Raw genomic sequence first — 10904 nt, 5'->3', positions numbered from 1 at the left:
CACGTTGAGTCTGTTCGGCCTGTTCCTGAGTCTCTGCCTCAACACCAGCCCCAGGCCCCCGTCACAAAGACTGTTTCTAAATCAGCTGCAGTTTTATCTCTTCCTGAATCAAAGAATGTACTTCCTGCTCTACAAATTGTTTCTGAATCACAGCCTACAAACAAAGTCGGACAGGTTTGAGTCACCTGACCTTCCCTATCTTCCTGAATTTCACTGACACCTCCCATCTTCTTGAGTCAGAGTCTGCTGCCGTCCTTGTGGCTGTTACAGAAACTGCTCCTAAATAAGATTTCTTTTACAAAAGGCCCTTGGGTTGACTGACATGAAGACAGCTTCTTCGTCTGTTCATCATTTAGCTTCCAGCCTCCTTCACACATGCCATGATAGTCAATGCAACTGCCATTAACTCCCAGCACAAGGTGCTTCTGTCATTCACACTAATGTATTATCCTGTTCCAGGGCCATCTTAGCCATTATTGGAAGAGGTACCATGGCCACTACCTTCTAGTACATCCCCAGTTTTACATCCCAGATACCAGCACAGAGAAAGGGTGTGCAGATGGGCTAACAGATTCACTTGAACCAGCCAGTTGGTGGAGTGATTTATCTTCTTAACTCTGCCTCAACTGCATGAATAATCACACGTTTGCCAAACTGTAGGGAACAATCAGAGGTACCTTCTCCCAAAAACCCTGCCAGGTAGACTAGTTCTCTTCTGATCTTCCCAACAGGCCCTGTCACAAACGTATTAGTGCTTAAAACTGCATTAGACAGAGTAAAGCAGCAATGAAAATACAATTAACTTGGCATCTGTCCACTGTTATCTGTCTGCTACATATCTCCCGCTCGTCTTCGTCTCCTTGGCAAGCCCGGAGCTTTGAGACCAGAAGAGCAGAAAAGCAGGCGCATTAGCTACAGGAACAACAGCACCTCAGGGGTTCAGAGACGTTCACGCACAGATCTGTATAGATACAGAACAGCAGTTAAACCGCGTGTTAACAGAGGACAGATGTTAATGCAATGCTCATAATGTGTGTGATGTGCAATATGGGACAGTAAAAGCATTATGAGCATGGGAAAAATCAAACAGTAGAAAAACAACAACTCATAAACTACAAGTCATGCTTACAGTTATGTAACCTTCAGGTTTCACTTAAGGCTTGGAACTCAGTGTTCAGGGAAAAGGTCCTGTCCTCTGATTTGATTGGTTGACAGGGATTTAGGACCTGAAAGTCAGACAGAGCAATGACTCAGTAAAAAAAGGCTCCAACGTGCTTATTTTGCATCACACTTTGATTTGCTTTGTTGGGCTGATACTTCATACATAAGACAGGTTGCACCAGCTTTGACGAGTGGCTCCACAGGGGACACTTTTATAAAGGCCTTTAATAAAGAACATTTGACCAATTAAGACCATTTAAACACACACTGACAGATTTCATTATTATGATGCATATAGGTGTGTACTTTCAGATCAATTTGACAAACAAACCTAGCTTACCTGATAATCTTAAAAGGCTAGGAGTGCTACTGTAGTTTGCATATTTTGACCAAATCCTTTTAGTAAAAGTCTTCACTCTATTTTTTGGGGATTTTTAAAAAATGAGCAAATAAGAGCATTCACCCCTGTTCACACTGGTCTCCGATTGATCACCACCATTGGACTGTACCAGGAGATACAAATCAAAAAACTTAGGAGGTGATGAGACACACCTGGAAATGAAAGAAATAAAATTACAAGACAGATTGCTCCAAAGATGCAAGCTCTTGCGTTCTTATATTATGCCAGGTTACATGTGCAGTGAGTAATGAAAGCAGTTGCAACATAATCTTATCATGTGACCTTGTTAGATAAATGTCTGCACTGAAAGGCAGCAACAAAGTAGAGAATCAGTAGGTAACCTTGTAAAAATAGTGAGTGTCTATGCTGCCATGCCATCCCTCTGAACCTGCCACAGAGGAAGAGCCTTGACACAGACAAAACTATCATGAATCGTGTAGTCATAACCAGCAGTCATAACAAAGGCTTATGAGCTGCAACTGAAAAAAGCAACATTACAAGCAATATTTCTGTCACCACAATCCAAGAGGGATAAAAAATCGTTTCCCTCTAATGCATCCTTTTACAGTGTAGAGCAGGGATGGGAAACATAAGGCCCAATCTTGGCCCGGCCTGACAAAGACTCCAATCTGGCCCACTGGACAGCTTTGAAAAATATGAAAGAGGGCATAAATTTTGGAAATTTGACTGTATTTTTATAAGCTTTACAGCTTTTTCTACTGATAAAGACCTCCCCCCATGACTATTCTTAATATGCCAACACAATTAAAACACAAGTAAAACAGTTAAGAAAAGTTTTTTCACTATCTAGAAATTTCAGGGTTTTTTCTTTCTTTTTTTTTTTAACATTTTAATGTACTTTTTACAGTGGCCCCACATAAAAAACAAAAACAAAAACATATTCTGTGAATTACAGGACAGCCTGGGCAATGGTACTCAAGGAGTCTTACTCATTTCTTTCTTACAAGTTAAGCCCGAATGTTGACACATTCATGACAAATCACGAGCAAGAGCCGAAGTTTTGTCTGTTGCTTACAGCTGTTTGCAGGAGTCTTTACACAGAGATCATCATATTTGCTGTATTAGACAGCAGCAGAAGTCTCCCCTGAGCCTTTCTAAAGTGAGAGCGTTCTTGGAGTTCATGCTCAGTGGTTCGTACATTATTGAAAACTATGACATGATTGGTCGACGTGAAAATGACACACTAAGTGAAAACAAATAAACAAACAAAACACCAAAATAGCAACAGTTTTTGATTTTTTCAGTATGTGACTTGGATAGGAGAGTAACCTTTATTAGAAACTCTGTTTCATGGTTTCCAGATGCTGAGCGTGTCTCACATTACAAAGATTTGAATGATTTCCTGCAATGTTACAGGGTGGTCAGTAGATGGCACTAAATACAAAGGTATAATCAGGAAGCTCGCATCATCAAGTGTTCAAAACTTCGATGATGATGCTCACATAGGGTGAAAAAACACTTTGTGGGAGATACTGGGTGACCGATGGCATTATGTCAGCATGTCTCTTCAGACTAAAAGAATATTGTGAAACTTTAATACTTTAAAAAGGAGCAACATCTTGTGGTGATGAGAGGGTCAAAGTAAAGAGTCTTTCTCCTCCAACCATATATTCAGAATTTAATAAAAAGTGGAGGAGTCCCTAAACATCCACCTGGCTCTTGTGACCTTCCTATGGGGATGAATAGAAGACTCTTAAGAATAAGGGCCTGTGTGTGTGTGTGTGTGTGTGTGTGTGTGTGTGTGTGTGTGTGTGTGTGTGTGTGTGTGTACCCCCATATGAACGCAGAAAAAAAGGATTTCCTGATGGACTCTGCAAAAGAAAGCAAAAAAGATGTGAAGTGATATTTTGGTTGGGGCTCACACTCACACACGCACACATGGAGCAGAGGATGAAAAAGGGGTAAATCTTATCATTTAGAACCTTCACAATGGGCATAAAGAGCTGCTAATCTGCTTCATCTCCCCGGTCCCTTTGTGCGAGTGGAAATGGACCTTCTGTCCACCGGCAGCTTGTCACCCCGCTCTTTTGTCCTCCGGTGGATGTGATGGCCTGCCCATCACAAACCTCATCTCTCTCCCCCTTTTGTGGGGACCCGCGCATACAGCCCTCAGCTGGAGTCCTATAAGTCCTTTAGGTGTCTTTTCTTTTATTAAATCCTACCTTTTCTCTCATTCTCCTTTATTCTTCTTTGTTTGCCAGAGGCTGCCTGACACGTATGGATTGTAACAGGCGGGGATAAGACGGATGTGTATGCCAATCTAAATCCGTTGATTTAGTGAGAAGAGAATATTGGTGGTGTTAGGAGTGCTACATCCGATCTCATTAGTACTAAGGGCGATCAATAAAGCTTTTGGGTCTGCTGAATGCAGCGTTCACTGAAGGACTGTGCTTTGTGAGTTTGTTCTTTGCCTTGTGCTCACTGGCAGATGACCTTTGCTACCTTTAATACTCACAAATCACCCGTGATCTATTGGGTGGCAGGACTGGCAACCAAGACAGCCTCTTCATATAGTGGATTTAGTCTGGCAAGCATCTACTTTGCTTTTCAGCAAGGTGCTTACTCCAAATTATATACTTACAGCACCTGATGACTATGAGCCTGTTTTTAAAGAGGCAAGCACTTCTGTCAGAACCAACACTCAGTTAAAAATCACATGCAAATATACAAATACAGGATATTTACAGGCCATTTACATGCAGAATTTCTCCCTGAAAAGACAAGCGTGCCAAGTTTTTTTTATTTTTTTGGCTAAAACATCTGGTCCAGAGGCTTCCTTGCTGACGCTAGTCTGCAGGGAAAAAAGGGAACTTTTCATTCATGAAGTTTTCAACCTGCTCCCTCACTGTGGTACTTGAGCAAACAGCCCCGCCTACAGTTTCTGTGCTGAGTTGTGGTTTGCTTGTGTCACGGATTCTTTGTCATTTTTTTTCTGATGCTTTATAAATGTAGCTCAAGCCTTTTACACAGATGACTAGCTTCCCAGCGCTTGGGTTGATGACCTCCAGAGGAAGCAATGTTCGAAAAAGAGCTTTCCACTTGGAAGGACCTGGACTGAGCTTGACATTGTGTCTCCGAGGTTGAGCTTGAACTATCTGACCCTTGCGGTCCACTGAGAGCAGTTCAGCCACCTTTTCTACAGTGAGGAGAACAGCGCAGAGGATAAGATCTGCTGTCAAACTGCTCTTGACAAACACAAAGGGACTCACTCCACTGCTACTGAACTGAACCCTAGCTACAGTCCTCTATTTAAGGCAAGGGTGGATAGGGTGGATGGGGAGGGGGGGTGAAAGCCAGCGTGTGAGTGAGAAGTGGTGGAGAAGGAAAGAGGAGAGACAGAGAGAGAGGCATTGTGTGAAAGATAACTCAGGTTAAAGGAGCAACAGTGAGCCAACAGTGTGGAGGATCTGTCAGAGACACAGTGACAAACAGGTTGAGGCAGAGATGCGTCTTTAGAGAAGATGCACAATCCCAGAAGTAGTCTGTTTACACATTCCTGGTACAACGGAATGAAAAACTACAGCAGGATCTTGTTTCTCCACCCCCCCTACACACAAACACATGGATATGCAAGATATGGATGGATATGCAAGCATATTTAGACGTGGTTTCTAAGCTGAAAATGATGTAAATGGCAATCTGTGATGCTGACAGGCACCTTTAAAAAAAATCATCTTAGAGTCCTTTTACCACAAGGGGCAGTCCCAGATTGTGGCAACAGGGCAACACATGTAGCTTCCTTAATATGCAGATTATCAGTGCATTAATCAATGAAATGGCTTATCGTGTGTGTTATGCACTCAAACCTCAAGGCTGACATGCATTATGCATAAGATTTTATGACAAACAGTAGAATAAATATTATTGTGTAAGACTCACTGGAGACTATACTGTAGCCATAGTCAATGCTTTGTAGCAAGTAGCAGAATCAATCTAATGAACCCCTTTCCTGCAAGAAGCAATGGTCTGTTTCAGCTTTCTACTAACTATAATAATTATTTTAAAGATGAATTAAAGTGCAGCTGAAAATTGAAGACAAAATAAAAGTAAGATGCAAATACAAAAACACTAAACTAAAAACCCCTCAAGTGGTAAACAAAGACACTGAACCATTTAATGGAGATTACATGTCCAAGGTGGTCCCAGTCTCCACAGCACAGATTGAACAGTCGTCTGCTTTCCCCTCCTTACAGTCACAGATTTCTGGGGGGGTTTCGACATTTTAGCTCTTTGATGAGTAAAACCAGCTCCTCGTGCGCTCCAATGGCCTGCTGCAAATGTCGTGAGGTTGATGTGTTTGACCTTCAGATAATGCAACTTCTGCCAAATCCGCAACACCACAGTGAACAGCAGAGGCTTTAACGTGACCGTGTCTGACTCCGAACGTCACGAGATGGTTGGTGAAGCAGAAAAAAAGGGGGAAAAAAAAAGGAAAACCCACATCTTCAATCTCAGTGACTGTGAAATAACTATGGCATGATCCTGGTTGGGTAGCCCTAAACACCCTCAGGTCAACTAATAAAAGAGGTTGGGCATTTATATTATATCATATTTAATAATTATATTAAATATATTAATATTATATTTGTCACATAACTGTCAGGGACAGGGTCTCTGACCCAATGTTTCGAGTTTAGTTTGCATTGTTAGATTACAATAATGTAAAGTTTTTGTGTTAGTATTTATTTAGGGTTTAGTTGAGTGTTATTCTACTAGTTAGTCTTGTCTTTTGTCTAGTTTGTCTTGTCCTCTATGTTGAATGTTTAAGTTATGTCGGTGTCTTCGTCTTCCTTATCTGTTCCCGTTTGCCTTGTGTGTTTCGCGCCTTCCCAGTCTGTCATGTGTTGTATGTCTGTGTGTTCCATTTCCCATTGTCAAGCTTGTGATGGCCACACTCTAAAGGTGGTAACTATATTTTTATTTCTTCATTTGAAAACAGTAACACACTATAGTTTCCAGGAACTTTATTGATTGGTTTGGATACATTTCTTCTATTTGTAACATTGCACATTTAGTTTACTTATGTATTCATACCAGTTCATTACTTTGATTTTTGACTAACTTTTGTCTTTTATTTCTTACCCGCCATCATCCCTGGGAGTTGCTGGACAAAAGATGGAAGCCAGGGTTTGAAACCATTGAATGCAAAGAGGGATAATTGGACCGCACCACCACTTCCTGCTGAAGGGAGAATGTGTGTTTTCTTTAATTAAAAACAAAGTAGTTGTACTTAATTAAATATTTGAGTTTAGGGTTTAGTAGTTTTGATTTTCTTTTTTGGTGTTTAGTTTATTATCAAACCAGACTGTACTGCATTGTTTCTTGTTTACAGTTGTGTTTTGTTTAGTTACCCCTCGTGTGTCATAGTGGTCTGATCAGCCATTACATATACCCTTATGTGTCATTTCATGTGGAGGTCAGTTAAGGCAGCCAGCTGGTTTGTTAAGTTGCAGTTTTGCCTGACTTCAGTTTTGTTTCTTTGACCTCTTTTATAAGCTCAACATTTATGACCTTTGTAAATATAATTTTTGGGTTAAATAAATGAAAACCCTATTTGTGTAATAATTCCTGTGTGTAATAATGTGTAATGATTAAATTGAATTGAACTGGAGTGAATGGAAGAGAATTAAATAATGGATTTCATGTTTATGTTTATCTATGTTGTAACAGTGACGACTTGAGACATCTGTTTGGCACTATATGAAGAGAATTAAATAAAATTTAAATGAAAATGATATTAACTGTATTTATACATTTTCTATTTTTGTATGAGACACTGTCAGTGTGCTGTTATATAAGTCAGGTATTTTTAAGGCCTGACTGGTGGCATTGGTGCCCATTGCTTTACTGTGCTGTTGGATGTGTATGTGGGCTATCCCTTGTACCTGACATTTGACTGGGCATCACTGTGTTGCTATGGCATGATCCTGGTAGTTGTTGTTAATAAAACAATAACAAATTCAAATTCAAACATTGCTGCATTCTTCTGTCACTGAGGATTCCAAACCTGCACTCAGTCTCCTCATTACTTTGGTACTGAACAGACAAACTTTGGAGCTCCTGCAAACTTTATTCACAAACTGCAACTATTTTACACAAATCTGCGACTGACAACAAGCACAGAGACTTCAAACAATCACTGAAGTAAGGACTGAAAGATTTACTTTTAAACAATAATGATTAAGACCTTTTTCGTAAGGTTGTTTTCCCTTGATTGCCAGCTGTTACTGTTTTTATCTTCATATCTTTCATATTTGTCCACCTAAACAATGCTTTAATGATACAGTTTGAGAAGTTTGATATGAATTTATCCAACTGACTTGAAAATGAAACTGACAACTGTCCTGTAATCTTACACAGAGAAACCAAATCCTGCGTCTTTGCCTTGACAGACGCCTAAAATGGCTCGAGCTGTGGTAAGTTACCCTTCACTGTGTCTGTTTCTAAACATTCAATCGTGTGAATTTTTAAAGAAAAATCCAACAACAACAATAATAATATGTAACAGAGCAAAACGTCAGATGACTTGAATGTTCCTCTGCAACACAAGATCCCTTTGGCTCAAAGTCTGCCTCCTCCACAGGCAAAGGAGAAGCTCCCACACTCATCCAGTGGAGACCGTTGTGCTCTGGACAATGAAGTTCCCGCTTTCATGTTCAGACCTATCAGCGCACCTGCATGTGAGCTCCCAAGTCCACCACCTGCTGATGCCAGCTTTCATTCAAAGGACACAAACAAGATCATGCATCCAGATTTGAAAAGTGATGGTTCATCCCTGGATGATGAAGTGGCGTTTTTCATGTGTCCTACTGATGTTCCTCTGCCTCCGAGACCTCCACCCACTGCAGAGTTACGTCTCTGCAGAAAGCGCAGATATTCTGCTGTTTTTTCTGTGGAGGATGAAGAGGAACATTTGATGCCTAAACGCATGAGGCTGATGAGTTCTGATGTTCCAGTTTCTTCAAGTCCTCCACCTGCTGATGACAGCTTTCAGTCAAAGGACACAAACAAGATCATTCACCCAGATTTGAAAAATGATTGTTCATCCCTGGATGATGAAGTGGCGTATTTCATGTGTCCTACTGATGTTCCTCTGCCTCCGAGACCTCCACCCACTGCAGAGTTACGTCTCTGCAGAAAGCGCAGACATTCTGCTGTTTTTTCTGTGGAGGATGAAGAGGAACATTTGATGCCTAAACGCATGAGGCTGATGAGTTCTGATGTTCCACTTTCTTCAAGTCCACCACCTGCTGATGCCAGCTTTCAGTCAAAGGACACAGACAAGATCATGCATCCAGATTTTAAATATGATTGTTCATCCCTGGATGATGATTTGGCCTTTTTAATGTGTCCTCTGCCTCTGACACCTCCACCCACTGCAGAGTTAGGTCTGGGCAGAAAGCGTAGATATTCAAGCGTTTTTTCTGTGGAGGATGAAGAGGAACATTTGCCTCAGCCTAAACGCATGAGGCTGATGACTTGGGATGTCTCTAAGTCTCCAGCTGCTGAAAAGAAGTATGTTTTCTTTATGTGTCCTGAAGATAAGAGGTCTGAGGTACCTCTCAGCTCCCCCCAAGGCCATCCACCATCACCGGTCAATAATAATGACACTGACCAGTGTACCATTCTGCTGCCTCCTGAAATCCCAGTACCTCCAAGTCCTGCCAATTGGAGTTCTAGAAACTGTTGATTTTCCTTGTCTTGATAATTAAATACGTGTTTGTAATAAATTTTTGAGCATATACATGTTGAGATGATTCGGTTGCTTATGATGGTTATAATTATCCAAACAGTATTGTTCCTAAGAAGATCTTTACTTTTTCTACTTATTTTCTCCATGAACTATTTTGATGTCTATTTTGAAGATCCACTCATATCATGACAGTATGCTTATTCTCAGTAGAGTGTATAGCCACATCTGAAGAAAGAATAAATTAAAGTCACTCATTAACAACTTACCACATACGCCGGAGCTGAATTCAAGATGTAAGCAGACGTTTCACAGATATCTTGGTTGTCTTTCCATTTCCTACACTAACGGTATCCTGAGAATTGTCTTATACAGCTGATATAAAGGTGAAATTTGATGACTTAATCTAAGCATCATCAGCTTAAATGCAAATGAATCCACTGTACTTGAGGTAACCTAACACTGACCATGAACGCCACAATCACTGTGCGCCAGTCCAACACAGTGCTTTACTGTGAACTCACCACAGTACTGCAAACTAAAGTGTTTATCTTCCAGTCCAATCCAATCCATCTTTATTGAGAAAGCACTTTAAAAAACCCAGGACAAAACCAAAGTGCTGTACAGTAAATGAGTTAAGAACAATAGAATAAACTTAACAGTAAGAAAATAAAACACATAATACATAAAAAAAATTTAAACAGCCCTATATTTAAAAACAAGATAAAACAGCAAAAATAAACTAAAAAACTCAAACTAAAAACCAACATCTTACAAGGTGTCAAAGGTCAGGGTGAAGAGATGAGTTTTCAGGAGTGATTTAAGAACAGGCAGAGAAGAAGCCTGTCTAATCTCTAAAGGCAGATCGTGTCACAGTTTCAGAGATGCTACAGCAAAAGCACGATGTCCTCTAAGTTTGCGCTCAGTCCTGGGAACATTCAGGAACAGCTGATCAGCTGACCTGAGACAGCGGGTGGGTTTATAAGACTGTGGCAGCTCAGAGAGTTAAGATGCAGCTAGGTCATGGAGAGCTTTAAAGGCAAATAAAAGAATTTTAAAATGAATGCCAAAAGAAATGGGCAGCCAGTGAAGTGAAGCTAAATTAGGGGAGATGTGCTCAAACCTTCGAGTGCCAGTTAAAACACAAGCTGCAGCATTTTGCACCCTCTGTAAACGAGTAATGTATGAAGCACTGATCCCTATATAAAGTGCATTACAGTAATCCAGCCGAGTGCTAACAAAGGCGTGGATAACTGTCTCAAAGTGCTGCTGTGAAATAAATGTCTTTATTTTATCAGCTGCCTGAGCTGAAAGAAGCTTGATTTTACCACTGCCTTAATCTGACTGTCAAGCTTCAGGTCAGAGTTCACTTTGACCTCCAGGTTTGTCACAGCTGGTTTAACGTACTGTGCCAAGGTATCTAAATACACATTGGGGGTCTCAGTAGGGCTGCCAAGAGATTTGAGCCCTGGTGGAGGAGACCTTCTCAATAAAAAAGTGTTTAAAAAAACGTTTACAGGCTGCAGTCAGTATGTGGTGCACTAAGAACAGAGTTAATGGTTTTAAATAAAACATGCAGGTTGTGACAGTTTGATGAAATAATGTCAGATAAGTGTTGTCTTTTGGCATCTT

General features: G+C 40.6%; 1 protein-coding gene across 1 annotated transcript; it reads left to right on the top strand.

Moving 5' to 3' along the window:
• Window positions 1-7734: 7734 nt before the first annotated feature.
• Window positions 7735-9272, top strand: LOC113016551 (uncharacterized). Its single transcript, XM_026159452.1, has 2 exons — window positions 7735-7998; window positions 8166-9272. The coding sequence occupies exons 1-2, from the start codon at window positions 7984-7986 to the stop codon at window positions 9270-9272; spliced, it is 1122 nt and encodes a 373-aa protein (XP_026015237.1). The 5' UTR covers window positions 7735-7983.
• The last annotated feature ends 1632 nt before the right edge of the window (window positions 9273-10904 follow it).

Source organism: Astatotilapia calliptera, chromosome 23 (assembly GCF_900246225.1).
Source record: "Astatotilapia calliptera chromosome 23, fAstCal1.2, whole genome shotgun sequence".
Classification (NCBI taxonomy): Eukaryota; Metazoa; Chordata; class Actinopteri; order Cichliformes; family Cichlidae; genus Astatotilapia; species Astatotilapia calliptera.
The sequence above is the reverse complement of the archived record's forward strand: the minus strand, read 5'-3'. Positions and strand labels throughout refer to the sequence as shown.